This window comes from Entelurus aequoreus, linkage group LG02 (assembly GCF_033978785.1).
Source record: "Entelurus aequoreus isolate RoL-2023_Sb linkage group LG02, RoL_Eaeq_v1.1, whole genome shotgun sequence".
NCBI classification, from domain to species: domain Eukaryota; kingdom Metazoa; phylum Chordata; class Actinopteri; order Syngnathiformes; family Syngnathidae; genus Entelurus; species Entelurus aequoreus.
Genome location: NC_084732.1, coordinates 80,243,536 through 80,270,731, shown reverse-complemented (window position 1 = coordinate 80,270,731; position 27,196 = coordinate 80,243,536). Strand labels below are relative to the sequence as shown.

The 27,196-nt window shown below is 38.7% G+C and overlaps 1 protein-coding gene across 4 annotated transcripts; it reads left to right on the top strand.

The window, feature by feature from the left end:
- The first annotated feature begins 8,498 nt into the window (after positions 1–8,498).
- Positions 8,499–25,763, top strand: slc35c1 (solute carrier family 35 member C1). 4 transcript variants are annotated; one of them, XM_062033238.1, is made up of 3 exons: positions 8,499–8,695; positions 12,824–13,329; positions 19,527–25,763. In XM_062033238.1, exons 2-3 carry the CDS (start codon positions 12,855–12,857, stop codon positions 20,102–20,104), a joined length of 1,053 nt encoding a protein of 350 aa, XP_061889222.1. In that variant the 5' UTR covers positions 8,499–8,695; positions 12,824–12,854; the 3' UTR covers positions 20,105–25,763. The 4 variants fall into 4 exon arrangements, with proteins under 4 accessions (XP_061889222.1, XP_061889206.1, XP_061889213.1 ...); XM_062033222.1 differs by lacking the exon at positions 8,499–8,695 and adding an exon at positions 9,161–9,252; XM_062033229.1 differs by lacking the exon at positions 8,499–8,695 and adding an exon at positions 9,267–9,400.
- Positions 25,764–27,196: the final 1,433 nt, after the last annotated feature.

Sequence of the window (27,196 nt, the reverse complement as noted above, 5' to 3'; positions counted from 1 at the left end):
ATTGCTAAGGATAACGACCGCAACATTGTGGCCATGTTTCCACACGGCAAAAATGCTCCTCTTTATTGCGTTTACAGCTGAATAGAGCAGACGTGATCAGTGGGACATTCAAATACCGTATATACGCAACTGCGTCTTATGTTTCCAAGCTAAAAAAGAGAAATGATGAAATCATACTGAATACAGAGATTCCTAATGTCTCTGTGGTATATGTATTTCTGAGGGGTTAGCTCGTTCTTGTTTAATGGTCCTAATTCTTCAGGATCTCCTCATTTCTTGGCTGTTAAAGCCTCGCAAGGTTGGGATATGTTATGCGGCACAATGGCCCAAGGTAATGTCTTTTAAATTAAATGCCTTTTCACTTTGAGGACTTGAGACGGCCTTTTGCCATACTGACATGGAACATATTTCATTTCTCTTTGGATTTTTAACATTGAAGAAACCAGATCGGTTACAGAAAAAAAAAAAATATATATATTAATGTTTTCACTTTTATTTAAGAAGGGGGAAAAAATGAATAAGGTGAACAATGAAAGCGTTCCAAGACAGGTGGCAGAACATTCAGATCTGGTTCATGAATAAAACCAAGACTAAAATAATTTGGTTTAAAGCAGGGTTGTCAAATTTATGGCCGTGAACAGGTTTAATACGGCCCGCGGGATGAGTTTGCTAAGTATAAAAATGAGCCGAAATTTTTGAATGGAAGAAACTGCTGTTCTAAATGTGTCCACTAGATGTCGCAATAGCAATTCTTTGTACCTTTGTAGTTTATACTAAATATGTAAAAAATTAAAATAAACCACATGATGCTCCTCCACATCGAGAGGAGCCAGATGAGGTGGTTCGGGCATCTGGTCCGGATGCCACCCGAACGCCTCCCTAAGGAGGTGTTTCGGGCACGTCCGACCGATAGGAGGCCACGGGGAAGACCCAGGACACGTTGGGAAGACTATCTCTCCCGGCTGGCCTGGGAACGCCTCGGGATCCCCCGGGAGGAGCTGGACGAAGTGGCTGGGGAGAGGGAAGTCTGGGCTTCCCTGCTTAGGCTGCTGCCCCCGCGACCCGACCTCGGATAATCGGAAGAAGATGGATGGATGGATGGATGATGTTAGTGCAGCAGTCGAGGAAAATGAGCAAACTACATAAATAACATCCTGTAATTAGATTTTTATATTATTTTTTTATCTTGATGGATTGAAAATTAACACCAATAAGTTGACTGATGAACATTATCATTATAAGAACATATATAATTAATTCATTCAGGAAAAAGTATAAATAGCGACACATAAAGATAGAATACTATTAACCGCAACATGTAAGTGTAAAAAAACCAACAGCAACATTATGATTTGTACATTTTCAGAATGTGCTTGTTCTATTTTTAAACAAAGAAAACAATCCGAAGTTGTTTTTATTTTTAGGTTATCGTGCCGTGATTTTACCAGTCCGGCCCACTTGGGAGTAGATTTTTCTCCGTGTCGCCCCCCCATCTAAAATGAGTTTGACACCCCTGGTTTAAAGTAGTCCACACTAATCTAATTGCTTTGTGAGATGTCTTTTAACTAGTTTCAGACCATAGCATCTCAGACTAAGGTAATCGACAACAGCTTAAAAACCCTATCATTACATGTGATTAAGTGGAAAAAGATGTGCTGTTGCATGGATTTTGGCGACCCAGGTTCCACCCTCCCATCCCCCCACTGCACGCCTTCATTCAAGATAACAGACACCCTGAAATGTGGGAGTTCCCTGTCAAATCTGGGTTTGCGTGCTTATTCTCCCATTGAATAAAGAAATGTTGCTCCTACTCACTTCTGAGACTGGAATAAGTCCAGTGCACTAGGAAGGTAAAACATTACATTGCACTTGAAGTTTGGATGCAGTGTGTACCACATATAATAAAGTTCGGGGATGTACATAGTACCGGTAATTTTTGGTACCATGTCCTAATTGGGTCATTCCAAGAGGACGGTTAAGATTCTGGACAAATGTTATATATACAGTCGTGGTCAAAAGTTTACATACACTTGTGAAGGACATAATGTCATGGCTGTCTTGATTTTATATATTTATATATATATTTGTATATACATATATACACATATACATATATATATATATATATATATATATATATATATATATATATATATATATATATATATATATATATATATATATATATATATATATATATATATATATATATATATATACATGGGCATATACATATACATAGACATATACATATATACACACACATATATACACATTTACATAATATATATATATATATATATATATATATATATATATATATATATATATATATATATATATATATATATATATATATAGCGCGGCCCCCAACCAAATTTTTTTACCCCAATGCGGCCCCGGAGTCAAGAAGTTTGGGGACCCCTGGCTTAAATTGATGAATGAGAACTGGTGTGCTGGCAAGCAAACAACCAACGTAACAGGAAGTGGAACCTAGAAAATAAGAGCGCTGGACCGGATCCAACACCAAAAAGTCGGGGGGTTGCTGGTTACTGGGGTTCAATCCCCACCTTCTACCATCCTAGTCACGTCCGTTGTGTCCTTGGGCACACCCTTGCTCCTGATGGCTGCTGGTTAGCGCCTTGCATGGCAGCTCCCGCCGTCAGTGTGTGAATGTGTGTGTGAATGGGTGAATGTGGAAATACTGTCAAAGCGCTTTGAGTACCTTGAAGGTAGAAAAGCGCTATACAAGTACAACCCATTTATCATTTATTTATTTATTTATCAAACATAAACAAACACCTCAAAACCCAAACGTAAAAAAGAATGGAAACTACAGGTCAACACTACTCCTCTCTGTGGGGGACTTTTTTCCCGCCACTATCCGCAAGTTACAGGTTTGACTGTAATTACATGATCTAATAAATTTTATGCAGTATATTTATATTATTCTAGATGTGTGTGTATAGTGTGGAAACCATTTGTGATCCTAACTTTTTTTTGTGTGCATAACTGCACCTGAGCGGGCCAAGAAAACACCAACTGTGTCAGCTTATTTCAGCTCTGTCAATCCGGTAGTCACGGCCACGTAGGTAAAGCCACTATGACTTTTGAATATGACTGACCTATTTCTTCAGCAATCATTGTCCAAGGCACAGCTACTGTCAGGCACTAAATGTCACGCCTGCTTCTGTTCATGAATATCTTTCGTTTGATTTTGCAACGGTTTTATACAGTGGTACCTCAACCTAAGAGGGTTTTGAGATACGCGCAGTCCCTCAGCTAATTGTTATGCTTTAAGTTCCAAGCAAAAAAACTGAGCTACAGGCATCCATGCCATTAGTTGGCGTAGCAAATGTCACAGTGGACCCTTTAAGATCCACCCAAAATACACTAGGTTGCCAAAAGTATTTGGCCACCCATACAAATGATCAGAATCAGGTGTCCTAATCAATAAATGTAAATAAGTAAATACATCACTTGGCCCGGCCACAGGTGTATAAAATCAAGGATATAGGCATGGAGACTGTTTCTACAAACATTTGTGAAAGAATGGGCCGCTCTCAGGAGCTCAGTGATTTCCAGCGTGGAACTGTCATAGGAGGCCACCTGTGCAACAAATCCAGTCGGGAAATTTCTGATGGACGAGTCTGGGTTTGGAGGTTGCCAGGAGAACGGTGCATTTCGGACGGCATTGTGCCGAGTGTGAAATTTGGTGGAGGAGGAATTATGGTGTGGGGTTGTTTTTCAGGAGTTGGGCTTGGCCCCTTAGTTCCAGTGAAAGGAACTTTGAATGCTCCAGGATACCGAAACAGTTTGGAGCGGGCCCCTTCCCCTTACAACATGACTGTGCACCAGTGCACAAAGCAAGGTCCATAAAGACATGGATGACAGAGGCTGGTGTGGATGAACTTGACTGGCCTGCACAGAGTCCTGACCTGAACCCGATAGAACACCTTTGGGATGAATTAGAACGGAGACTGAGAGCCAGGCCTTGTCGACCAACATCAGTGTGTGACCTCGCCAGTGCGTTTTTGGAAGAATGGTTGAAAATTCCGATAAACATACTCTGCAACTTTGTGGACAGCCTTCCCAGAAGAGTTGAAACTGCAATAGCTGTAAAAGGTGGACCCACATCATATTGAACCCTTTGGGTTAGGAATGGGATGACAGTTCATATGTGAGTCGAGGCAGGGGGTCAAATACTTTTGGCAATATAGTGTATCTGGTCATACTCGCTAGCATTAGCTTATAGCTGGATATCGACACATTGTGGAACTTTGATTCACAAACTTACTGTAATTGGTTCTTGAAAAGGGTTTGTAAATGGAAAAGTTCATATGGTGAAGCCAAGTCCGACATAAGAAACAATGTGAATATGAATAATGGGTTCCAGCCTCGCCAAAATTCCCTATTTTAGTAAAAGTTTGTACACTTTGAACACAATATAAAGTGTTATACATTAATGTATATCAGCCAAACATCACAAGGGGGTGAAGGATCAACTTTCTTTTTTATTAGCAAGCCAAAACTAAAACAACAACAAGTCCTCCGTATGCGATGCTTGGCCAAAACGCACATAGAAGTCCCTTTGGTGCTCTCACAAATGATCAGAAATCACAAAAATCCTTAATTTCAACAACCATATTGCGATAATAACAAACATTTCAAATCCACTTACATTAAAATAGGGAAAAAAAAGGAGCTGACAAGAAAGGAGCAGACACAGAGGAAGAGAAGGAGAGATCGGGTAGAAAGGCCGTGTGTGTGTGCATGTGTGTGTGTGTGTGTGTGTGTGTTTGTGCGTGTGTGTGTGTGTGTGTGTGTGTGTGTTTGTGTGTGTGTGTGTTTGTGTGTGTGAGCGCGCTTTGGAACATGTGCTGCTCCTTCGCTGTGAAATAAGTCTGCTTTGGCATATTTTTCCAGAAAAGTCCGGTCTCATCCCAATTAAAAACTTGCTGTGGTACAAAGCCTGATTTTACCATACTTGTAATCGACATTATTGTCTTTGGCTTTGTGGCTGCGTTGAGTGCATGTTGTCGTTTCTTCTCCATGCTGATGGTGAGTCCATAACACACTAAATGGCTGACTGAATGATTGTGTGAGTGCGTTTGGCATAACGTGAACGATTTCAGTGGTCTGATGTCCATCCATCCATTTCCTACCGCTTATTCCCTTTGGGGTCGCGGGGGGCGCTGGAGCCTATCTCAGCTACAATCGGGCGGAAGGCGGGGTACACCCTGGACAAGTCGCCACCTCATCGCAGGGTGGTCTGATGTGATAAGGCTAAATTTATAGGTGGCAGGTGAAGCCGGTGAACCTGGAAAAATCATAAATTAGCCAAAACATTGTATATTTAAAGCGTGGGGTAAAAAAGTAGCGGTTTATAGCCCGGGAATTACAGGAATTGAAGTACTGTTGTCAAATTACTTGTCTGTTCAACTTGAATGTCACAAAATTATTTTAAAATTGAAAGGTGTTTTTTTTAATTTTTTCGGATTTTGCATGTTTTCCATTTGTTGAAATGCCGGTTTGGTAGAGATGTGACTTTTGGGAACGAATGGCGTCTTTTAAACAGTTCTCACAAGTGAACGATGAGAACCCTTTTGCATCTGCCAGGCATTCGCTTCGGGAGCCGTTTTTAATGCACACGCAGATGCTGCGTCAGCGATTTTTATTCTAGTTTTATTTACATACATACATTTTATCCGTACTGCTTTTCTGTAATGTTAAAATGCTTTTGTTCTACAAAGTTCTTTAAGTGAGGGGACATTTAATATAGTAACGTCACTTCGAAAGCACCAGGATAAGGCACCCGAATGGAATGTTTACAATGCAAACACAACAGAAATGTAAATATAGTCAATATTTCAGAACAATTCTGAAATTACGGTGTACATTATTAGTAGAAATTATACTAAATTAGTTGAAATTCTACTTAATTAGTAGAAAACTAACAAACAAACTATAATAAAAAGCCATTCTTTTGAACGGCTCTTTGGAAACAACTGCTTCAAGAGCCATAAGTCCAATCTCCATGGTTCAGGCCTGTTCAATTAATTCAATTGAGTACTAGTATCAGTTCAAATGTAAACAATACCCATCTTTAGCTATTACAACATGAGTAGTCAAGTTGTATCAAAGGCTCAGTGACCCAGGGTGCCACCTGCTGAATATTCTCTCTGCTTTTTCTGTCTTTGCTGATAAAGACCAATAATTGCTCCGACAGGGAGAGGTCAGGGAAGTGGACCGTCTAATGAATATCAAAGTTCAGCCAAACTTTTTTTCCCCATTATAAAAGTCTAACTAAAGACAGCGTAATAGCTCTGCATTTCCGGAAGGGATATTTTCCGCCCTGCTGCGGGTGGAAATGTGACTTTGAGCTGAATTGCTCGCCGATGCTAATATTCTGTCCAACAGTAAAGCGAAGGTTAGGGGCGGACGACATAGGCGGGTGCTTCGGGGCCCGAGCACCCCACGGACAATGTCTTGCACTCGCGTGGGATCGATGGCAACTTTCAATCTTCAAAATTATTTTTGAAAAATCATTCTTGTTGTTGTTGATTTTGTGGCCAGTTTGGTCCGTTTTACATAATAAATGAGTCACATACCAAATAGTCTTTAATTAGATTTAGATTTATTGGTCCCCGTTGGGGAAATTCATTTTCACTGCCGTACATTTGAACAATAGACATTATACATCACGAAACAAAAATAACAAAAAGACATCATACCTGACCAACACACATTTACAGGCTTGTCAGACAGGTCCGCCGGGCTTTAATCATCAAAGCCTAACCGAGATTTCATTGTGCCCGATACTGAACGAATGACACAATTATCTTGACTTTGAACACACTGCACCCGAGCGAATGAAGAGCATACTTACTCAACAGCCATACATGTCACACAAAGGGTAGTCCGTATGAACAACACCAACACTGTCATAAATATGTGCCTTATAGTGAAACCCCACTAAACAACAACGACAAACACGTTTTGGAAGAACATAAACCCTATAGGACAGGTAGTATCTATACATGTTTTACTAAACACTACAGTACTCCAGACTAAGTACATATGTTAAATCTGGTCTATATTTACTCTAAGTCAAGCCAATAATTCACTATGACTAATCATTGATTTTTGTAATGATTATTTTGACTTTCAACAAATTCCTCCAACGTTAATGAAGGTCATACTTAGTCAACAGCCATACATTTCACACTAAGGGTGGTCGTATGAACAACACCAACACTGTCATAAATATGTGCCATATAGTGAAACCACATTAACCAACAATGACAAACACATTTTGGGAGAATATTTGCACCGCAACACAACATAAACACTACAGAACAAATTCCCAGAATTCCCTGCAGCACCAACTCTTCCGGGACGCTACAATATAAAGAAACGCCATTGGTGGATCTACACCTAACATCCACTGTAATGATACCAAGTACAATAGCGTATATAGTCGATACTACTACGATTAAATCGATATTTCTTAATATCACAAAATCTTCTTTCGTTTTTCTTTAAAATTGATATTATGTTTATAAACTCAGGAAATATGTCCCTGGACACATGAGAACTTTGAATATGACCAATGTCTAATCCTGTAACTAGTTGGTATCGGATTGATACCCAAATGTATGGTATCATCCAAAACTAATGTAAAGTATCAACAAAGAGAAGAATAAGTGATTATTACATTTTAACAGAAGGGTAGATAGAACATGTTAAAAGATCAAGTAAACAGATATTAACAGTAAATGAACAAGTAGATTAATAATTCATTTTCTACCACTTGTCCTTAATAATTTTGACAAAATAATAGAATGATAAATGACACAATGTAAATGCATAAGTCAGCAGACTAAATTAGGTTCCTTTGTTTGTTTACTTACAAATAAAAGACAAGTTGTCTTGTATGTTCACTATTTTATTTAAGGAAAAAAAATGGCAACAAGAAACATGTTTAATGTACCGTAAGATTTTTTTGTTAAAATAAAGCCAATAATTACATTTTTTCGTGGTCCCCTTTTTTTTAGAAAAGTACAGAAAAATACCGAAATACTTTTGGTACCGGTACCAAAATATTGGTATCGGGACAACACTAATACACACACACCGAGCACCCACTGGCAGAAATGTAGATCGGCGCCTATGACGGACGACACCAGATATTTTTAATTGGATATGTTACCGATTATGATAAATAGAGGCTATTTAACAACTCCCATGTGTATGTTTCATAATAAATGTGTCAGAATTCCAGTAACTTCATTTTTACACTAAGTACCCTAAAAGGTTTCAACATGTAAGCTGCACCTTGATGTTGTTTATTAAAGTAGAGCTGTGAACCACATGTAGTACGTCCTGTTCATATTTAAACTAAGTCAGAATGCAATACCTCTCACTAGAGGTGCGTGATCCATATATTGACATTTTCAAAAAATGGCCCACTGTCCCATGAAGTCAAACTGTGACTAAATATTAATTTCCTAAATACCAATTTTAATTGAACACATTGATCAAACACACTTTTTTATGCAGCTTCGTGTCAGAGAACAGCAAGAGTTGCAAAAAAATACTTCAACAAATACAATTAAGTCCATTTCTAAGGGTTTTAGTGCATTTTCGGTTCATCCTGGAATCATACCCCAAAGACAATTCTCCCTAACTTTTTGTGAGTATTGTATATTTTAGATTATTATTATTGTTTTTTTTGCTAGGTAAACAGGCAGAATAGTGTTTGGAATGCCAAAGCTTTGGTAGTATATATACATTTTTGTTTACAACATACACCATATACCACTTCATTTATTGGCTGTTCTTTCAATTCATGTTTTAAGTGTCTATTATTTCCTTCATATGAATTGATGGAAACCTTACAAAATAGACACTTTAAAAAAAAAAGATAAGCCTGTTTGGATCTTAAAAGAGACTCACTCGTTTGCTGCCATCTGCTGTCCAGATGGTGTATTACAGTAAACGTCATTAAGTTGTAAAACTAAATATTATGAGTAAAAAAACAATGAGGTTGAGTTAAAAAAAAATCTCTAATGAACTATATCGCTATAAGACTGCCTGCCACATTTTAATAAAACTGACGATAACAAAAGTTTTACAAAAATATAAACAAAAATACACTGTCCCTTTAAATAGAAACAACAGAGAACGAAAGGAAGTACAGTGAACTATATAGATATTCCGGCGACGACATGATCAAGAATATTTAACAAAGTAAGTGCAAATACAACGTTTTGTTCCCCTCTTTCCCATATGTTCATAAATTTAGTTGAGTTTTAGTTTATAATGTTACATTTGTGCTTGTTTTGAACATTATTATTCTGAGCGTGCATGCGTGGGTGAGCGTTGCATACAGTACATTGTAAGTATATGATATCAATAGAGCGATACATTATTTATTACTAAATAAGTATTGCGTGAAAATTAATTGAATAAAAAATTATTTGTCAACTGTTCATGATTATTTAATACATATTTGATCAAAAATGTATTCGCGTTTTACTTCCGGTATACCGTCCACAATGAAGTGAAGTCTTAGATTACAAGAACAATGTCCATAAATAAAATACAATACTCGTTTTTTAATTACACAAATGTCCTGTCCGTGTCCTTTTAATTTTTTGTTATGACTCATGGTTGTATACTAGCGTGCTTTGCAAGTGCCACAAACACATTTATTCGACTAATATATATGTAATACATTAGATTTAAATACATATACTTCCGGTATACCGTTCAATATAAAGTGAAGTCTTAGATTACAAGAACATTTCCCATAAATAAAATAAACATAACAATACGGTACTCGTTTTGTAATCACTCAAATGTCCTGACGTTGTCCTTTTAAATTGTTATTGTGACTCATGGTTGTATTTTTACAAGTGGCACACACAAATTGATTCGACTAATATATCTAATAAATTACGTTTAAATACATACACTTCCGGTATACCGTCCAAAATAAAGTGAGATCTTAGATTACAAGAAACTATCAAAAAAAATGTTTCAACTATTAAATGAACCTAAAATATGACTTATTTTATCTAAGTGGAACATATTGGGACACAATGTGTTGTCAAGCTTATGAGATGCAAGTGTAAGCCACTGTGACACTATTGTTCATTTGTTAAATGTTTTTATTTTTATTTTTTTATAAATGGCTGTAATGATAATGTCAATGAGGGATTTCTAATCACTGCTATGTTGGAATTGTTATTAACATTGATACTGTTGTTGATATTATTCATTTTTGTTTGACTTCTTTTGGATTGTTTTGTGTCATGTTTGTGTGTCCTCTCAATTGTTCTGTTGATTGCTATTCTGAATGTTAAATCTACCTAAAATATGACTTGTTTTATCTTGGTAGAAAATATTGGACACAATGTGTTGTCAAGCTTATGAGATGCAAGTGTAAGCCACTGTGACACTATTGTTCATTTTTTAAATGCCATCAATCCATCCATTTTCTACCGCTTGTCCCTTTTGGGGTCGCGGGGGGTGCTGGAGCCTATCTCAGCTGCATTCGGGCGGAAGGAGTGGTACACCCTGGACAAGTCGCCACCTCATCGCAGGGCCAACACATATAGACAAGACAACATTCTCACACACATTCACAAATGTTTTTATTTTATTTTATTTTAATTTTATTTTTTTATAAATGGCTGTAATGATAAAGTCAATGAGGAATTTCTAATCACTGCTATGTTGGAATTGTTATTAACATTGATACTGTTGTTGATATTATTCATTTTTGTTTGACTACTTTTGGATTGTTTTGTGTCATGTTTGTGTGTCCTCTCAATTGCTCTGTTGATTGCTATTCTGAATGTTGCTGGTCCGGATTTGGTTTTGGAATTGGAGTTGTATTATTATGGTATTATTGTGTATTATTTTGTTGGACTGATTAATACAAAAATAATAAAAAAATGCAAAACATTTCCATAAGTAAAATAAACAGAACAATACGGTACTCATTTTCTAATTACACAAATGTCCTGACCTTGTCCTTTTAAATTGTTATTGTGACTCATGGTTGTATTTTTACAAGTGCCACACACAAATGTATTCGACTAATATATCTAATAAATTACGTTTAAATACATATACTTCCGGTATACCGTCCAAAATAAAGTGATGTCTTAGATTACAAGAAACAATTAAAAAAATGGTTTTAACTATTACATGAACCTAAAATATGACTTATTTTATCTTTGTGGAAAATATTGGGACACAATGTTCTGTCAAGCTTATGAGATGTGATGCAAGTGTAAGCCACTGTGACACTATTGTTCATTTTTATAAAATGTTTTTATTTTATTTTTTATAAATGGCTGTAATGATAATGTCAACGAGGGATTTCTAATCACTGCTATGTTGGAATTGTTATTAACAGTGATACTGTTGTAGATATTATTCATTTGTTTGACTACTTTCGTATTGTTTTGCGTCATGTTTGTGTGTCCTCTCAATCGCTCTGTTGATTGCTATTCTGAATGTTGCTGGTCCTGGTTTGGTTTTGGAATTGGAATTGTATTATTATGGTGTTATTGTGTATTATTTTGTTGGATTGATTAATAAAAAATAAAAATAATATAAAAACATGTTCCTAAGTAAAATAAACAGAACAATACGGTATTTGTTTTCTAACTACACAAATATCCTGACTTTGTCCTTTTAATTTTTTATTATGACTCATGGTTGTACCACTGCTCCCCTCACCTCCCAGGGGGTGATCAAGAGTGATGGGTCAAATGCAGAGAATAATTTCGCCACACCTAGTGTGTGTGTGACAATCATTGGTACTTTAACTTTAAATTAATTTATACAAGTGCCACAAACAAATTGATTCGACTAATATATCTAATAAATTACGTTTAAATACATATACTTCCGGTATACTGTCCAAAATAAAGTGAAGTCTTAGATTACAAGAAACAATTTAAAAAAAATGTTAACTATTAAATCTATCTAAAATATGACTTATTTTATCTTGGTAGAAAATATTGGACACAATGTGTTGTCAAGCTTATGAGATGCAAGTGTAAGCCACTGTGACACTATTGTTCATTTTTTAAATGTTTTTATTTTATTATTATTTGTTTTAAATAAATGGCTGTAATGATAATGTCAATGAGGGATTTCTAATCACTGCTATGTTGGAATTGTTAATAACATTGATACTATTGTTGATATTATTCCTTTTTTTTTGTGACTACTTTTGGATTGTTTTGTGTCATGTTTGTGTGTCCTCTCAATTGCTCTGTTGGTTGCTATTCTGAATGTTGCTGTGCTGGATTTGGTTTTGTAATTGGAGTTGTGTTATTATGGCATCATTGTGTATTATTTTTGTTGGATTGATTAATAAAAAATACAAACATTACCATAAGTAAAATAAACAGAGCAATACGGTATTCGTTTTCTAATTACACAAATGTCCTGACTTTGTCCTTTTAAATTTGTATTATGACCCTGAAAGGGACAAGCGGTAGGAAAATGGATGGATGGACTCATGGTTGTATATTTACAACTGCCACACACAAATGTATTCGACTAATATATATATATATATGTAATACATTACGTTCAAATACATTAAATAATACTGAAAATAGTGTTTACTTCCTGCAAAGTGAAGCCGGAAATTCCAAAAAAAAAAAAAAAGACCGGAAGTTAGAATGTTGACGCCGAGGCGGAACGACATCTTATGAAGTGGGACCAGTCATGTCTGGTACAATTTATTTCCCCTTAACGTAAAACCTTCATAATTATATTCAATCATGAACAGGACGCAGCTGAAGCGCTCCAGTATTTTGAGGATGGCCGGCACGGAAATGGTGGACCAAGACGGACTCGGAGAGACCTTCGTTTTCCGCGCTTTGAGGATAGCAGCCGTGGTGACGCTGTACTGGTTCATCTCCATCACGATGGTGTTCCTCAATAACCATCTCCTGGACAACCACGACCTGGACGCACCGCTGTTTGTGACCTTCTACCAGTGCCTGGTGACGGTGGGACTCTGCTGGGTCATGCAGTTGTTGTCTGCCCTCAACCCCAAATTGATCGACTTCCCGTCGGTTAAATTCGACCTGAAGACGTCCCGGGAAGTTCTGCCCCTGTCGGTGGTCTTCATCGGCATGATCACCTTCAACAACCTGTGCCTGAAACATGTCGGAGTGGCTTTCTACACGGTGGGACGATCCCTCAGCACGGTGTTTAATGTACTGATGTCATACATTATCCTGAAACAGACCACTTCCTTCAAAGCCATATCATGCTGCGGGTTGATTCTTGGTATGTATTCATGGTTACTGTATATATGCAGTGTTCACATACGTGTATACCAGTGTTTTTCAACCTTTTTTGAGCCAATACAATTTTTTTTCATTGAAAAAAACTGAAGGCACACCACCTACAGAAATCATAAAAAAATTGAAATCGATATTAACAATAAAAAGTAATCGTCGCAATTGTTGAATATGAATTTAAACCATAACCAACCATGCATCACTATACTTGTCTCAAAGTACTGTCACGACCTGTCACATCACGCCGTGACTCTACCGTTCAAAAGTTTGGGGTCACCCAAACAATTTTGTGGAATAGCTTTCATTTCTAAGAACAAGAATAGACTGTCGAGTTTCAGATGAAAGTTCTCTTTTTCTGGCCATTTTGAGCGTTTAATTGACCCCACAAATGTGATGCTCCAGAAACTCAATCTGCTCAAAGGAAGGTCAGTTTTGTAGCTTCTGTAACGAGCTAAACTGTTTTCAGATGTGTGAACATGATTGCACAAGGGTTTTCTAATCATCAATTAGCCTTCTGAGCCAAAGAGCAAACACATTGTACCATTAGAACACTGGAGAGATAGTTGCTGGAAATGGGCCTCTATACACCTATGTAGATATTGCACCAAAAACCAGATATTTGCAGCAGGAATAGTCATTTACCACATTAGCAATGTATAGAGTGTATTTCTTTAAAATTAAGACTAGTTTAAAGTTATCTTTATTGAAAAGTACAGTGCATCCCAAAGACTATAAAAATGGGACCCATTACCTCCCTGCTTGGCACTCAGCATCAAGGGTTGGAATTGGGGGTTAAATAAAAAAAAATGATTCCCGGCCGCGGCTACGGTGCTGCTCACTGCTCCCCTCACCTCCCAGGGGGTGATCAAGGGGATGGGTCAAATGCAGAGGACAAATTTCACCACACCTAGTGTGTGTGTGACAATCATTGGTACTTTAACTTAACTTAACTTTTTCTTCAAAAATAAGGACATTTCAATGTGACCCCAAACTTTTGAACGGTAGTGTACTTAGATTTTTTTGGGTGTTTTTCTGTGTGTAGTAGTGTTGTAACGACACCAATATTTTGGTACCGGTACTAGAATTATTTCGATACTTTTCGGTACTTTTCTAAATAATGGGTACCACGTAAAATTGCATTATTGGCTTTATTTTAACAAAAAAATCTTACATTAAACATATGTTTCTTATTGCAGTTAAGTCCTTAAATAAAATAGTGAACACACAAGACACCGTGTGTTTTAGTAGTAAGTAAACAAACAAAGGCTCCTAATTAGTCTGCTGACATATGCAGTAACATATTGTGTCATTTATCATTCTATTATTTTGTCAACATTATTAAAGGCCTACTGAAATGAAATGTTCTTATTTAAACGGGGATAGCAGGTCCATTCTATGTGTCATACTTGATCATTTCGCGATATTGCCATATTTTTGCTGAAAGGATTTAGTAGATAACATTGACGGAAAAGTTCGCAACTTTTGGTCGCTGATAAAAAAGCGTTGCCTGTACCGGAAGTAGCGTGACGTCACAGGTTGAAGAGCTCCTCACATCTGCACATTGTTTACACCAGCAGCGAGAGCGATTTGGACCGAGAAAGCGACGATTACCCCATTAATTTGAGCGAGGATGAAAGATTTGTGGATGAGGAAAGTGAGAGTGAAGGATTAGAGTGCAGTGCAGGACGCCAGGGTGTATCTTTTTTCGCTCTGACTGTAACTTAGGTACAAGGGCTCATTGGATTCCACACTTTCTCCTTTTTCTATTGTGGATCACAGATTTGTATTTTAAACCACCTCGGATACTATATCCTCTTGAAAATGAGAGTCGAGAACGAGAAATGAACATTCGAACTGACTTTTATCTCCACGACAATACATCGGCGAAACACTTTAGCTTCGGAGCTAACGTGATAGCATCGTGCTTAACTGCGGATAGAAACAGAAGAAACATGCCCCTGACTGGAAGGATAGACAGAAGATCAACAATACTACTATTACTTCTACTATCAGGAGACACCGAACCAAACCCTGGACCTGTAACCACACGGTTAATGCTGTCCAGCCTGGCGAAGCCTAGCAATGCTGTTGCTAACGACGCCATTGAAGCTAACTTAGCTACGGGACCTCGACAGAGCTATGCTAAAAACATTAGCTCTCCACCTACGCCAGCCCTAATCTGCTCATCACCACCCGTGCTCACCTGCGTTCCAGCGATCGACGGCGCAAAGAAGGACTTCACCCGATCATCCGTGCGGTCGGCGGCTAACGTCGGATAGCGCGTCTGCTATCCAACTCAAAGTCCTCCTGGTTGTGTTGCTGTAGCCAGCCGCTAATACACCGAACCCACCTACAGCTTTCTTCTTTGCTGTCTCCATTGTTCATTAAACAAATTGCAAAAGATTCACCAACACAGATGTCCAGAATACTGTTGAATTTTTCAATGAAAACAGACGCTGTTTGTATTGGGACACAATGGTGTCCCAATACTTCCGTTCAATCCGTGACGTCACGCGCAAACGTCATCATACCGAGATGTTTTCAGCCGGATATTTCCCGGAAAATTTAAAATTGCACTTTATAAGTTAACCCGGCCGTATTGGCATGTGTTGCAATGTTAAGATTTCATCATTGATATATAAACTATCAGACTGCGTGGTCGGTAGTAGTGGCTTTCAGTAGGCCTTTAAGGACAAGTTGTAGAAAATGAATTATTAATCTACTTGTTCATTTACTGTTATTATGGCAGCACGGTGGAACAGGGGTTAGTGCATGTGCCTCACAATACGAAGGTCCTGAGTTAAATCCAGGGCTCGGGATCTTTCTGTGTGGAGTTTGTATGTTATTCCCGTGACTGTGTGGGTTCCCTCCGGGTACTCCGGCTTCCTCCCACCTCCAAAAACATGCACCTGGGGATAAGTTGATTGGCAACACTAAATTGGCCCTAGTGTGTGAATGTGAGTGTGAATGTTGTCTGTCTATCTGTGTTGGCCCTGCGATGAGGTGGCGACTTGTCCAGGGTGTACCCCGCCTTCCGCCCGAATGCAGCTGAGATAGGCTCCAGCACCCCCCGCAACACCAAAAGGGACAAGCGGTAGACAATGGACGGATGGATCTGCTTACTTTCTCTTTCAACACGTTCTGTCTACACTTCTGTTAAAATGTAATAATCACTTATTCTTCTGTTGTTTGATATTTTACATTAGTTTTGGATGATATCACAAATTTGGGTATCAATACGATACCAAGTAGTTACAGGATCATACATTGGTCATATTCAAAGTCCTCATGTGTCCAGGGACATATTTCCCGAGTTTATAAACATAATATCAATAAAAATAAAATAAAAAGAATGGCGGACCGGTACTTTTCAGAGGCGGTATAGTACCGAATATGATTCATTAGTATCGCGGTACTATACTACTAGTCAGAAGATTAGGTCTGGATCAGAATAATTTAAATGTATACAAATATTACTCTGGTGAGAATAATTTTGAAATATTGGCTACAATTAAAATGTTTGTTGTGTTTTTATTGCAAACACTTTGCCAGTGATATCACTACGTTGAGTTTTCCCTCAGCCAAAAATACATATAAAACACAAATAATAAGTAAGAATAAAATGCATTAATGGATCTAATGTGTAAATACAACAAAAAAATTGGATATGATAAAAATATGGCTACAAAATTGTATTATCATACCTGGTGTGCGTATCCTTCAACTACCAGATATCCGAACAATATTCCAGCGAGTTAATCCGTTTTTTTGGGGGGGGGATTGAGGGAACTATTATGATGCGTTCAAGAGTCTTATGGCCTGAGGGAAGAAGCTGTTACAGAACCTGGAGGTTCTGGTACGGAGGTTGCGGAACCTCTTTCTAGAGTCCAGCAGTGAAAACAGTCCTTGGTCAGGGTGGGAGGAGTCTCTACAGATTTTCTGAGCCCTGGTCAGTCAGCGGCTTTTTGCGATTTCCTGGATAGGAGTAAGAGGAGTCCAGATGATCTTTTCCGCCGTCCTCACCACTCTCTGCAGAGACTTCCCGTCTGAGGCACTGCAGGCTCCAGTCCAGACAGAGAGGCAGTTGGTCAGCAGGTGGTCTCTATAGTGCCTCTGTAGAATGTGGTGAGAATGGGAGGAGGGAGCTTTGCTCTTTTCATCTGACGCAAAAAGTGCATGCGCTGCTGAGCTCTTTTTACAAGAGCTCCGGTGTGTAGTGACCAGGTCAGATTGTCGGTTATCTGCACCCACAGGAACTTGGTGCTGCTTACCATCTCCACTGCTGTGCCCTTGATGAAGCCACAGGGTTCAAAGCGTAACAGTGTTTCCCATAAACTGCCAAGATACCTGTGGTGGTGGGGGCGTGGCTATGGGCGTGGTCACCATGACATCATCGAGTATTTTGCATAATTTACTACAATGATTTGATTTTCTCTAAAAAGGCTCAAAAAATGTTTACTTACTCATTAATAATAACAGTTTTGTTTTAAACGTCCATCCATCCATCCATCCATCTATTTTACAATATAATTACAACACTTTATGTACATATTTATATACAGATTTGAACAATAAGTTATTCACTGAAATATATTTATTAATTGTGGTTCTTACAAAAAATAAATCTTATAAAATATAAAAGCTAAAATGTCTCAAAGCTCTGCCCCTTTTAATTAGTGCATACTAAATAATTTAACTTTAGCCTAATACTACAACCATATTATTTACCAGCAACATAAAGTGAAACAGAGGCAGAGGTGTCCTGCCACAGTCAGTAACAAATAAACAGAAAACAGTAGTGGTGGTAGATAGACACAGAGCTTCATCAAACATCTGATCCACTGAACAAAGAGCTCCAAAAATCTTGAACTTTAGACTGCCATCAGTTTTACTCCCTACACTTAACCATGTGTTTCCTACTGCCTGCAGACTTTGCAACCTTTGTTATATACACATGTTGTGTTTCTAATATAAATACATTTAATAAAGTCAAATACAAATAAGGCAACAAGAGAAGTATCCTACACTTCTCTTTTGTAAAGTAAATCTGAACAGTCGATATGGGCATCTACATCAACTATATGATTTGCCTGAGAAGCTGGAGAGGACAAAAAATATATATATATATATATTTTATTTTTTATTTTTAAATGTTTTTTTTTTTTTTTATTTGTGGCGGACGTAATTATTTTGTGGCGGGCCGCCACAAGTAAATGAATGTGTTGGAAACCCTGCGTAAGAAAAAAGTAGTGGCTTTTAGTTTGAAATTTACCACACTTTAGTTCCTACCTGTTGTTTCCGTATACCCGAGTAGGTAACGGACGTGGGTTGAAAAGGTGAGCACGGCTCAGGACTACGATCTACTTAAAAAAAATCTAAAGACTGCCATACTGTCGAGGTGACTTTTCCTGTTTTATCAACAATCTTTTCGCACTAATTTTTAGTTTCTCTTCTCACTCCATGCAGAAAATTAACAACGAGGCAGCAAGCTGCCACAACCAAACTTGATACTGTTACGTGATTGGCTGTTGGCGCGTCCTGTTTTGCTAGGTTACCAGAGAGCGAATGCCTTTATCCGTGCTACCAACCCTGCTTCGTAACTTCCGGTTTCTTCTGACCAAAAAGTATATATATATCAAACACATTTTTTATTGGTATTGATTGCGTGTCTATCGCTATATATGTAAATATTGTTTTATCGGACCAGGCCTAAGTCTTATTATATTTGATTACAACAAATCTGTAGGTGTCAAATCCACCCTGGGTCTTTTTTCACCTCCAGGTGTGCGCAAACTACAGTTAAATCTAAATAAATTGGCATTGGCTTGGAAAAAAAGTTGCATCCCCTTTTTTTTTTTTAATTAAATGATGCATTTTAGTATTTTTAATCATATAAAAAGTCTTACTTCCTCATTCATTCACTCAATGACGATTCTGCAGTATTCGTAGGTAGTGACCAAGTCTTTCATGCAGCATCAAGCGCGCTAGCCTCCATTAACTGAGTCAAGCTGCCCTTCTTTTTATTGTTTACTAAAAATAACACTGAAAATCATCTCTGAATGAGCAATATCAGGATATTTCATTCAATCAAAGTTTACTTATACAGCCCTTAGTCACAAATGTCACAAAAATGTTCCCATTTTCGGATTCAGCTCCACGTAACTCTGCTTTTTATTTCCTCAGGTGGATTTTGGCTGGGTGTGGACCAGGAGGGCCTAGCAGGCTCCCTCTCCTGGTCAGGTGTTTTCTTCGGAGTGCTCGCCAGTGCTTGCGTCTCCCTCAATGCCATCTACACGAAAAAGGTGATGCCCGCGGTGGATGGCAATATTTGGAAACTGTCCTACTATAACAATATCAACGCTTGCATCCTCTTCCTCCCGCTCATCCTTGTGTTTGGAGAGCTGGGCCGTGTCGCCAATTTCAGCCGTCTCGCTGACGCGGGTTTTTGGGGCATGATGACGCTCGGAGGAGTGTTTGGCTTTGCCATTGGCTACGTCACAGGCCTCCAGATTAAGTATACCAGTCCGCTGACACATAACGTCTCAGGGACAGCAAAGTCCTGCGCTCAGACTGTTATTGCGGTAGTGTACAACTCTTCGAGTAAAAGCCTTCTGTGGTGGACTAGTAACATGTTGGTTCTTTGCGGTTCTTCAGCCTACACATGGGTCAGAAGTCGAGAAATGAAGAGGACTCCCACCAAGCAGCCTCAGGATTCCACCACAGAAAAACTTCTTGGTGAAAAAGGCAACATAGGGATATAAAACACTCCTTTAAGTGACACCTTGTAGGAAATACTTTTTTTTTTTTTTTTAGGATACAGGACTTGAACTTTGCGGGGATTAGAGGCTTTGACACACTGTGGTTTTACAGAGATTATATTTTATATAGCTTTGTATTTAATTCTATTTGCTAGTGTTCGGGGTACACTGTCCAATTACCTATACAATGAAGGACTACAATAATTAACCCTTGTGTGGTGTTCGGGTCTGCGGGACCCGTTTTCGATTTTTATTAAAAGAAAAATGATACAATTAATTCATTTTTTAAACTGAGACTCACTGGCTTTGGCTCATTTTCTGTGAAGAACATATATCAGAATACATATTTAATGAACACACACCATACAACCCCCCTACACATTTATATTACATATAAGATGTCCGGGGTCCACTGGACCCGGGGCTAATAGAAGTGTGGAAATGTATGTTCTGTGTACCACACAAACACACACACACACACACACACAGCAGGCCTAGACAGGAGGAGGACAGAGTGTAGGTACACAGAACATCAGAGGGTCGAATGTGCGACAAAATGAGCGCATAGTGTTGACAAACAATGTTGCAACCTTGTGTGGGAACCGCAGGTGCAGAAACACTAAAAAAGAATCCCTGTGGGATGCAGAAACTGGCAGAGAAATTTCCATGCAACGTTCATGTTGTTGTTACTCAGCCATTGTTTGTGGGTCTTAGACTTAGACTTAGACTTACTTTTTATTGTCGTTTAAATTTGAACTTTACAGTACAGATAGGAACGAAATTTCGTTGCATTAGCTGGTTGGCAGTGCAGGACAAAAAAGCAGTAAGGTGCAGATATTAATAAATAGATTACTGTAAAGATAAATATATTGCACTTTTGCATATGCATCTACGTTTATGGATGTATGTTATATTGTCTTTCTATTCCAGCGAGTTCCTCCATTTTTGGGGGGAGTTGAGGGGATTATTATGATGCGTTCAAGAGTCTTACGGCCTAAGGGAAGAAGCTGTTACAGAACCTGGAGGTTCTGCTACGGTGGCTGCGGACCTCTTTCTAGAGTCCAGCAGTGAAAACAGTCCTTGGTGGGGGTGGGAGCAGTCTCTGCAGATTTTCTGAGCCCTGGTCAGGCAGCGGCTTTTTGCGATCTCCTGGATAGGAGGAAGAGGAGTCCTGATGATCTTTTCCGCCGTCCTCACCACTCTCTGGAGAGACTTCCAGTCTGAGGCACTGCAGGCTCCAGTCCAGACAGAGAGGCAGTTGGTCAGTAGGCTCTCTATAATGCCTCTGTAGAATGTGCTGAGAATGGGGGGAGGGAGCTGTGCTCTTCTCATCCCACGCAAAAAGTGCATGCGCTGCTGAGCTCTTTTTACAAGAGCTCCGGTGTGTAGGGACCAGGTTATATTGTCAGTTATATGCACCCCCAGGAACTTGGTGCTGCTTACCATCTCCACCGCTGTGCCGTTGATGAAGAGTGAAGCGTGGCTGGACTGGTGCCTCCTGAAGTCGACAATGATCTCCTTGGTCTTGTCGACGTTCAGGCCCAGGTTGTTGGTTCTGCACCAGTCAACCAGATGTTTCACCTCCTCCCTGTAGTCCATGTCGTTGTTGTCACGGATGAGGCCCACTACTGTCGTGTACTTCACAATGTGGTTAGTAGTGGACCTGGCGCAGCAGTCATGGGTCATCAACATGAACAGCAGCGGACTCAGGACGCAGCCCTGGGGGGAGCCGGTGCTCAGGGAGATGGCACTGGAGGTGTTGTTGCCCACTCTCACAGACTGGGGTCTGTTTGTGAGGAAGTCAAGCAGCCAGTTGCATAGGGGGGTTCTGAATCCAAGGGGGGCCAGTTTGCTCACCAAGTGCTGCGGGATGATGGTGTTGAATGCCGAGTTGAAGTCCAGAAACAACATCCGCACGTGTGTGTCCTTTCCTTCCAGATGTGCTAAGCTCAGGTGGAGTGCAGAGGAGATGGCGTCCTCTGTGGAGCGGTTAGGGCGATAAGCAACCTGGTATGGGTCGAATGTGGGGGGAAGTCTGGAGACAATGTATTCCTTTACCAGCCTCTCGAAGCACTTCATTACAGATGTTTTTTGGGATAAGTCAGTATTTTAACATAAAAGTGTTTGATTGTGAGGCATTAAAAGCCACAAAATGCAACGGGTCCATCAGACCCATGAACACTGGCTGAGTAACAACAATATGAACACCACACAAGGGTTAATATAACAGTTCAGACCACAGGGGAATTTGTTTTTATTTACCATAGTTTCTGGACTATACAGCACACTGGGATGTAAGCCGCACCCACGAAATGTTTGAAGAATAACATTTGTATCCATATATTAGCCATGTCAGACTATAAGCCAGAGTTATATACTTTGTGAAATGAGTTATTTCAAGAAAAAAATTCGATAAATGTTTATTTACGTCCCTGAATTGTTTCCAATTGGTGTCTGTAACACGGCAGTAAAACGGATGACCAAGCAAAACAGAAGTCATCGTCATGGACCCACTAGCTGCGGAATTAGCTCTCCAATCAGCTAAACAAACTCAATAACTCCACTGTAATGCTTTGGTGAATTTACTGAGGAGTTTGTGAAATTGAAACAATACAAAAAGAATGCCGTCGTAAGTTAAAGGTGCTGTTTGCAACTTCCTCACAGTTATATTTTTCAAAGCAAAAAACATGACAAGAAAACCACTAGCTGGCTTAGGTTACCATTAGCAGTTTAACAGAACACCTTTGTATGACAATTTTCTATATTCTTTACAATTACTAAGTTAATGTAAAATGTTTGTTATACAACACGTACGCGCATGGAGCGCGTGCACACATGCAAAAGCAGTCCAAGAGAAGCAACAATTTGTAGTCATGATGTTATGATAGAATATACATTCATTGACAGCTAACACTTACCTATCCAAATTGCTATTATTAGTTAACACCTAAAGCTAATATCCGTGCTTGTGTTACGTACGTACCTAAATTTCGTCATTACGTACGAGGGCGGGATTTACTGTGTAAAATACATTGTAAAGTTAGCGCCTTCTAGGCATCTGTGTAAATGTTGCAGACTGCCCCTTTAATAATACTAACACAGACACTTGTAGACATGTTAGCATATTAGCTAACGCTAACGGCGCTAGCTTCATTACATTGCTATAGTGTGTTTACAAGTATGCATAAAACACTCCAACAAACATCACACATGTGACGGTTTAGTAAGTATGAATTGCTTTAGTTAAACTGTGAAACTTATAATCGTTGCTTAGAGTGATGAATGAAGAATATTTTTGAGCAAAAATGCAATGGACGGTTTTACTTCCGGTTTAAGGCATTAAAACAGGAAGTACATTTTCAACCCGCAGCACCTGCAGTGAGCGAACTCATCCGAAAGATGGTTCCATAGCACAAGCAATAACACACAATGTCAGTCCTTTGCTTGGGTTTGATGAAAACTATTGAACACAAAACATTATGGGAATTAGCGGGGGGGGTCCATAAATTAGCTGCACCGCTTTATAAGCCGCAGGGTTCAAAGTGTAGGAAAAAAGTAGCTTCTTGCAGTCCGGAATTTACGGTATATCATACCAATACATATTTAAAGAAAATCAGAGTGATTACATTTTTTGTTGAGTTAATTGAGAACTTAATTGAACAGGGTTCATGTATGCAAAAGTTTGTATAGTATAGAACATTTTGCCATAAGAAACAATGTAATCATCAATAATGGGTTCCGACCTCCATAAAAGTCCATATTTTAGTAAATGTTTGTACACTTTTAACACAATAATAAGCCCTAAACCAGCCCTAAGCCCAAAACATAAATTAGCCGCAGGGTTCAAAGTGTAGGAAAAAAGTAGCTTCTTGCAGTCTGGAATTTACGGTATATCATACCAATACATATTTAAAGAAAATCAAAGTGATTACATTTTTTGTTGAATTAATTGAGAACTTAATTGAACAGGGTTCATGTATGCAAAAGTTTGTATAGTATAGAACATTTTGCCATAAGAAACAATGTAATCATCAATAATGGGTTCCAACCTCCATAAAATTCCATATTTTAGTAAATGTTTGTACACTTTTAACACAATAATAAACCAGCCCTAAGCCCAAAACATAAATTAGCTGCAGGGTTCAAAGTGTAGGAAAAAAGTAGCTTCTTGCAGTCTGGAATTTACGGTATATCATACCAATAGATGTTTAAAGAAAATTAGAGTGATTCAATTTTTTGTTGAATTAAATGAGAACTTAATTGAACAGGGTTCATGTATGCAAAAGTGTGTTTAGTATAGAATAGTTTGCCATAATAAACAATGTAATCATCAATAATGGTTTCCAACCTCCATAAAATTCCATATTTTAGTAAATGTTTGTACACTTTGAACACAATAATAAGCCCTAAACCAGGGGTGTCAAACTCATTTTAGCTCAGGGGCCGCATGGAGGAAAATCTATTCCCACGTGGGCCGAACGGGTAAAATCATGGCATAATAACCTAAAAATAAAAACTATGACAACTTCAGATAGTTTTCTTTGTTCCAATTTGTTATTGGAAAATTGTGAGGAAAAAATGGTGCAGTTTCAAAAACACCATGAAGAACACAATTAACTTTGACTTAATCTCAGTGTATCTACAAAGCAATTCAACTTCAAGTCACAGCCCATCTAGGATTGAACAACAAACAAAATAAAGCATAAATAACGCTATTTTATGTATCAACTACCTCATTTATCATTTCCACATATTAATCCTGTGCTAACTCAACAAACCATACAAACTGAGGTAGAAACTATTCAAGAGTTGAGTTACTCCCTGCCTTTGAGGCATCACTGTGTATTGATAGAACAATAAAAGCTGTGCGAAGTGTGCACAATTTAAACAAACCTACAATAAAAACGTAAGACTGACATATTGCAGTAAATCACACACTTTTCACTTTCTTTAAATTTGCACAGAAGACAATACTTTTTGCAGAACTATATCAATACCAATTGTTTATTTTACTCCTGTTTGTTTTACGTTGGGTCGGGGGGGGACTTCTTGCTTGGTATAATTGCTCGCCCCGGTATAAACTATTTGCTTGCCCAACAGAATTGCTATTGCGACATCCAGTGGACACATATAGAACAGCAGTTTCTTTTAATCTAAAAATGCAGCCCAATTTTACACTTGGCAAACTCATCTCGGGGGCCGCATGTTTGACATCCTTGCCCTAAACAGTACTGTATATCAAATGAACATAACAAGGGGATGCCACCCTGCCGACACGCACACACATTGTCACTAGCGCTGTGGTGCACTCACAGTTTGCAATCACAAAACTCCTTTAATTTGACAGCCGAGTCGCTGCAATGATTAGGAATACAAAATATAATCTACTTCACCTTGTCGGTTAATCTTCTTTGAAGGGAGGAGGAGGCGGGGGGAGGCAGTTTTGACAACGCTGAATGTTTGAAACCACACATCGTTAGTCCATTGTAAAAAACACGATAGGTGGGTGGAAAGGTATGTAGACAAGGTTCTTTGGGTCTTTCTTTCTTTGTTCTTTGGTTCATAAATCGAAAAGTTCTTCCAATGAGGGGTTCGTAAATCAAGGTACCACTGTACTTCAAATGCTTCATGTAGGGTTTGTTGTTGAAATAAAATATTTGGTATAGTACTGAACAATTGTGCCCTCATTTAATATGACAAGTGCCTCTTAAATCAAGTATTATTGTTGGATTATTATTTGGTCGAGAATACAATGTACAGTCTGATGCTTAAATAAAATCTGACAGGACCTTGGAAAAAAACATGCATCCCTGGGGAGGACATACAACTAAATGCAAAATAATTAACAAGCTTTTTGTTACTTGATGATAACAAAAAAAAATTAATTAAAGGCCTACTGAAATGATTTTTTTACATTTAAACGGGAATAGCAGATCCATTCTATGTGTCATACTTGATCATTTCGCCATATTGCCATATTTTTGCTGAAAGGATTTAGCAGAGAAAATCGACGATAAAGTTCGCAACTTTTGCTCGCTGATAAAAAAAGCCTTGCCTATACCGGAAGTAGCGTGACGTCACATGAGCTAGTATTCCTCACAATTTTCCTTTGTTTACAATGGAGCGAGAGAGATTCGGACCGAGAAAGTGACGATTACCCCATTAATTTGAGCGAGGATGAAAGATTCGTAGATGAGGAACGTTACAGTGAAGGACTTGAGAGACAGTGATGGACGTATCTTTTTTCGCTCTGACCGTAACTTAGGTACAAGCTGGCTCAGTGGATTCCACACTCTCTCCTTTTTCTATTGCGAATCACGGATTTGTATTGTAAACCACCTCGGATACTATATCCTCTTGAAAATGAGAGTCGAGCACGCGAAAAGGACATTTAAAGTGACTTTTATCTCCAAGACAATACATCGGTGACACACTTAGCTACTGAGCTAACGTGATAGCATCGTTCTCAAATGAAGATAGAAACAATAAATAAACCCCTGACTGGAAGGATAGACAGAAGAGCAACAATACTGTTAAACCATGGACATGTAACTACACGGTTAAAAATTCTCAGCCTGGTAAGGCTTAACAATGCTGTTGCTAACGACGCTAAGGCTAATTTAGCAACTTAGCAACCGGACCTCACAGAACTATGATAAAACATTAGCGCTCCACCTACGCCAGCCAGCCCTCATCTTCCCATCAACAGCTGTGCTCACTTGCGTTCCAGCGATCAACGGCGCGACGAAGGACTTCATCCGTGGGTTTGGCGGCAAGCATCGGCTAGGCGTCTTCTATCAGGGTAAGTAGTCCTTGTTGTGTTGCTGTAAGTATTGTACTTAGCCACTAAGACACCGATCGATCCCACCTATAACGTTCTTCTTTGCAGCCTCCATTGTTCATTAAACAAATTGCAAAAGATTCACCAACACAGATGTCCAGAATACTGTGGAATTTTGTCGAAGAAAACAGAGCTTTGTGTATTGTGTCCAATAGGGCCCAAATACTTCCGTGCATTTTGTGACGTCACGCGCATAAATCATATCCAAAGGAGTTTTTCAACCGGAAGTTTCACGGGAATTTTAAAATTGCACT

What these genes read in the sequence shown, in the direction of transcription:
- slc35c1 (XM_062033214.1), top strand. Translation starts at nt 12,816, where the DNA reads ATGAACAGGACGCAGCTGAAGCGCTCCAGTATTTTGAGGATGGCCGGC. An exon ending in ATGCTGCGGGTTGATTCTTG is followed by an intron (nt 13,330 to 19,526) that starts GTATGTATTCAT and finishes TTATTTCCTCAG; the next exon opens with GTGGATTTTGGCTGGGTGTG.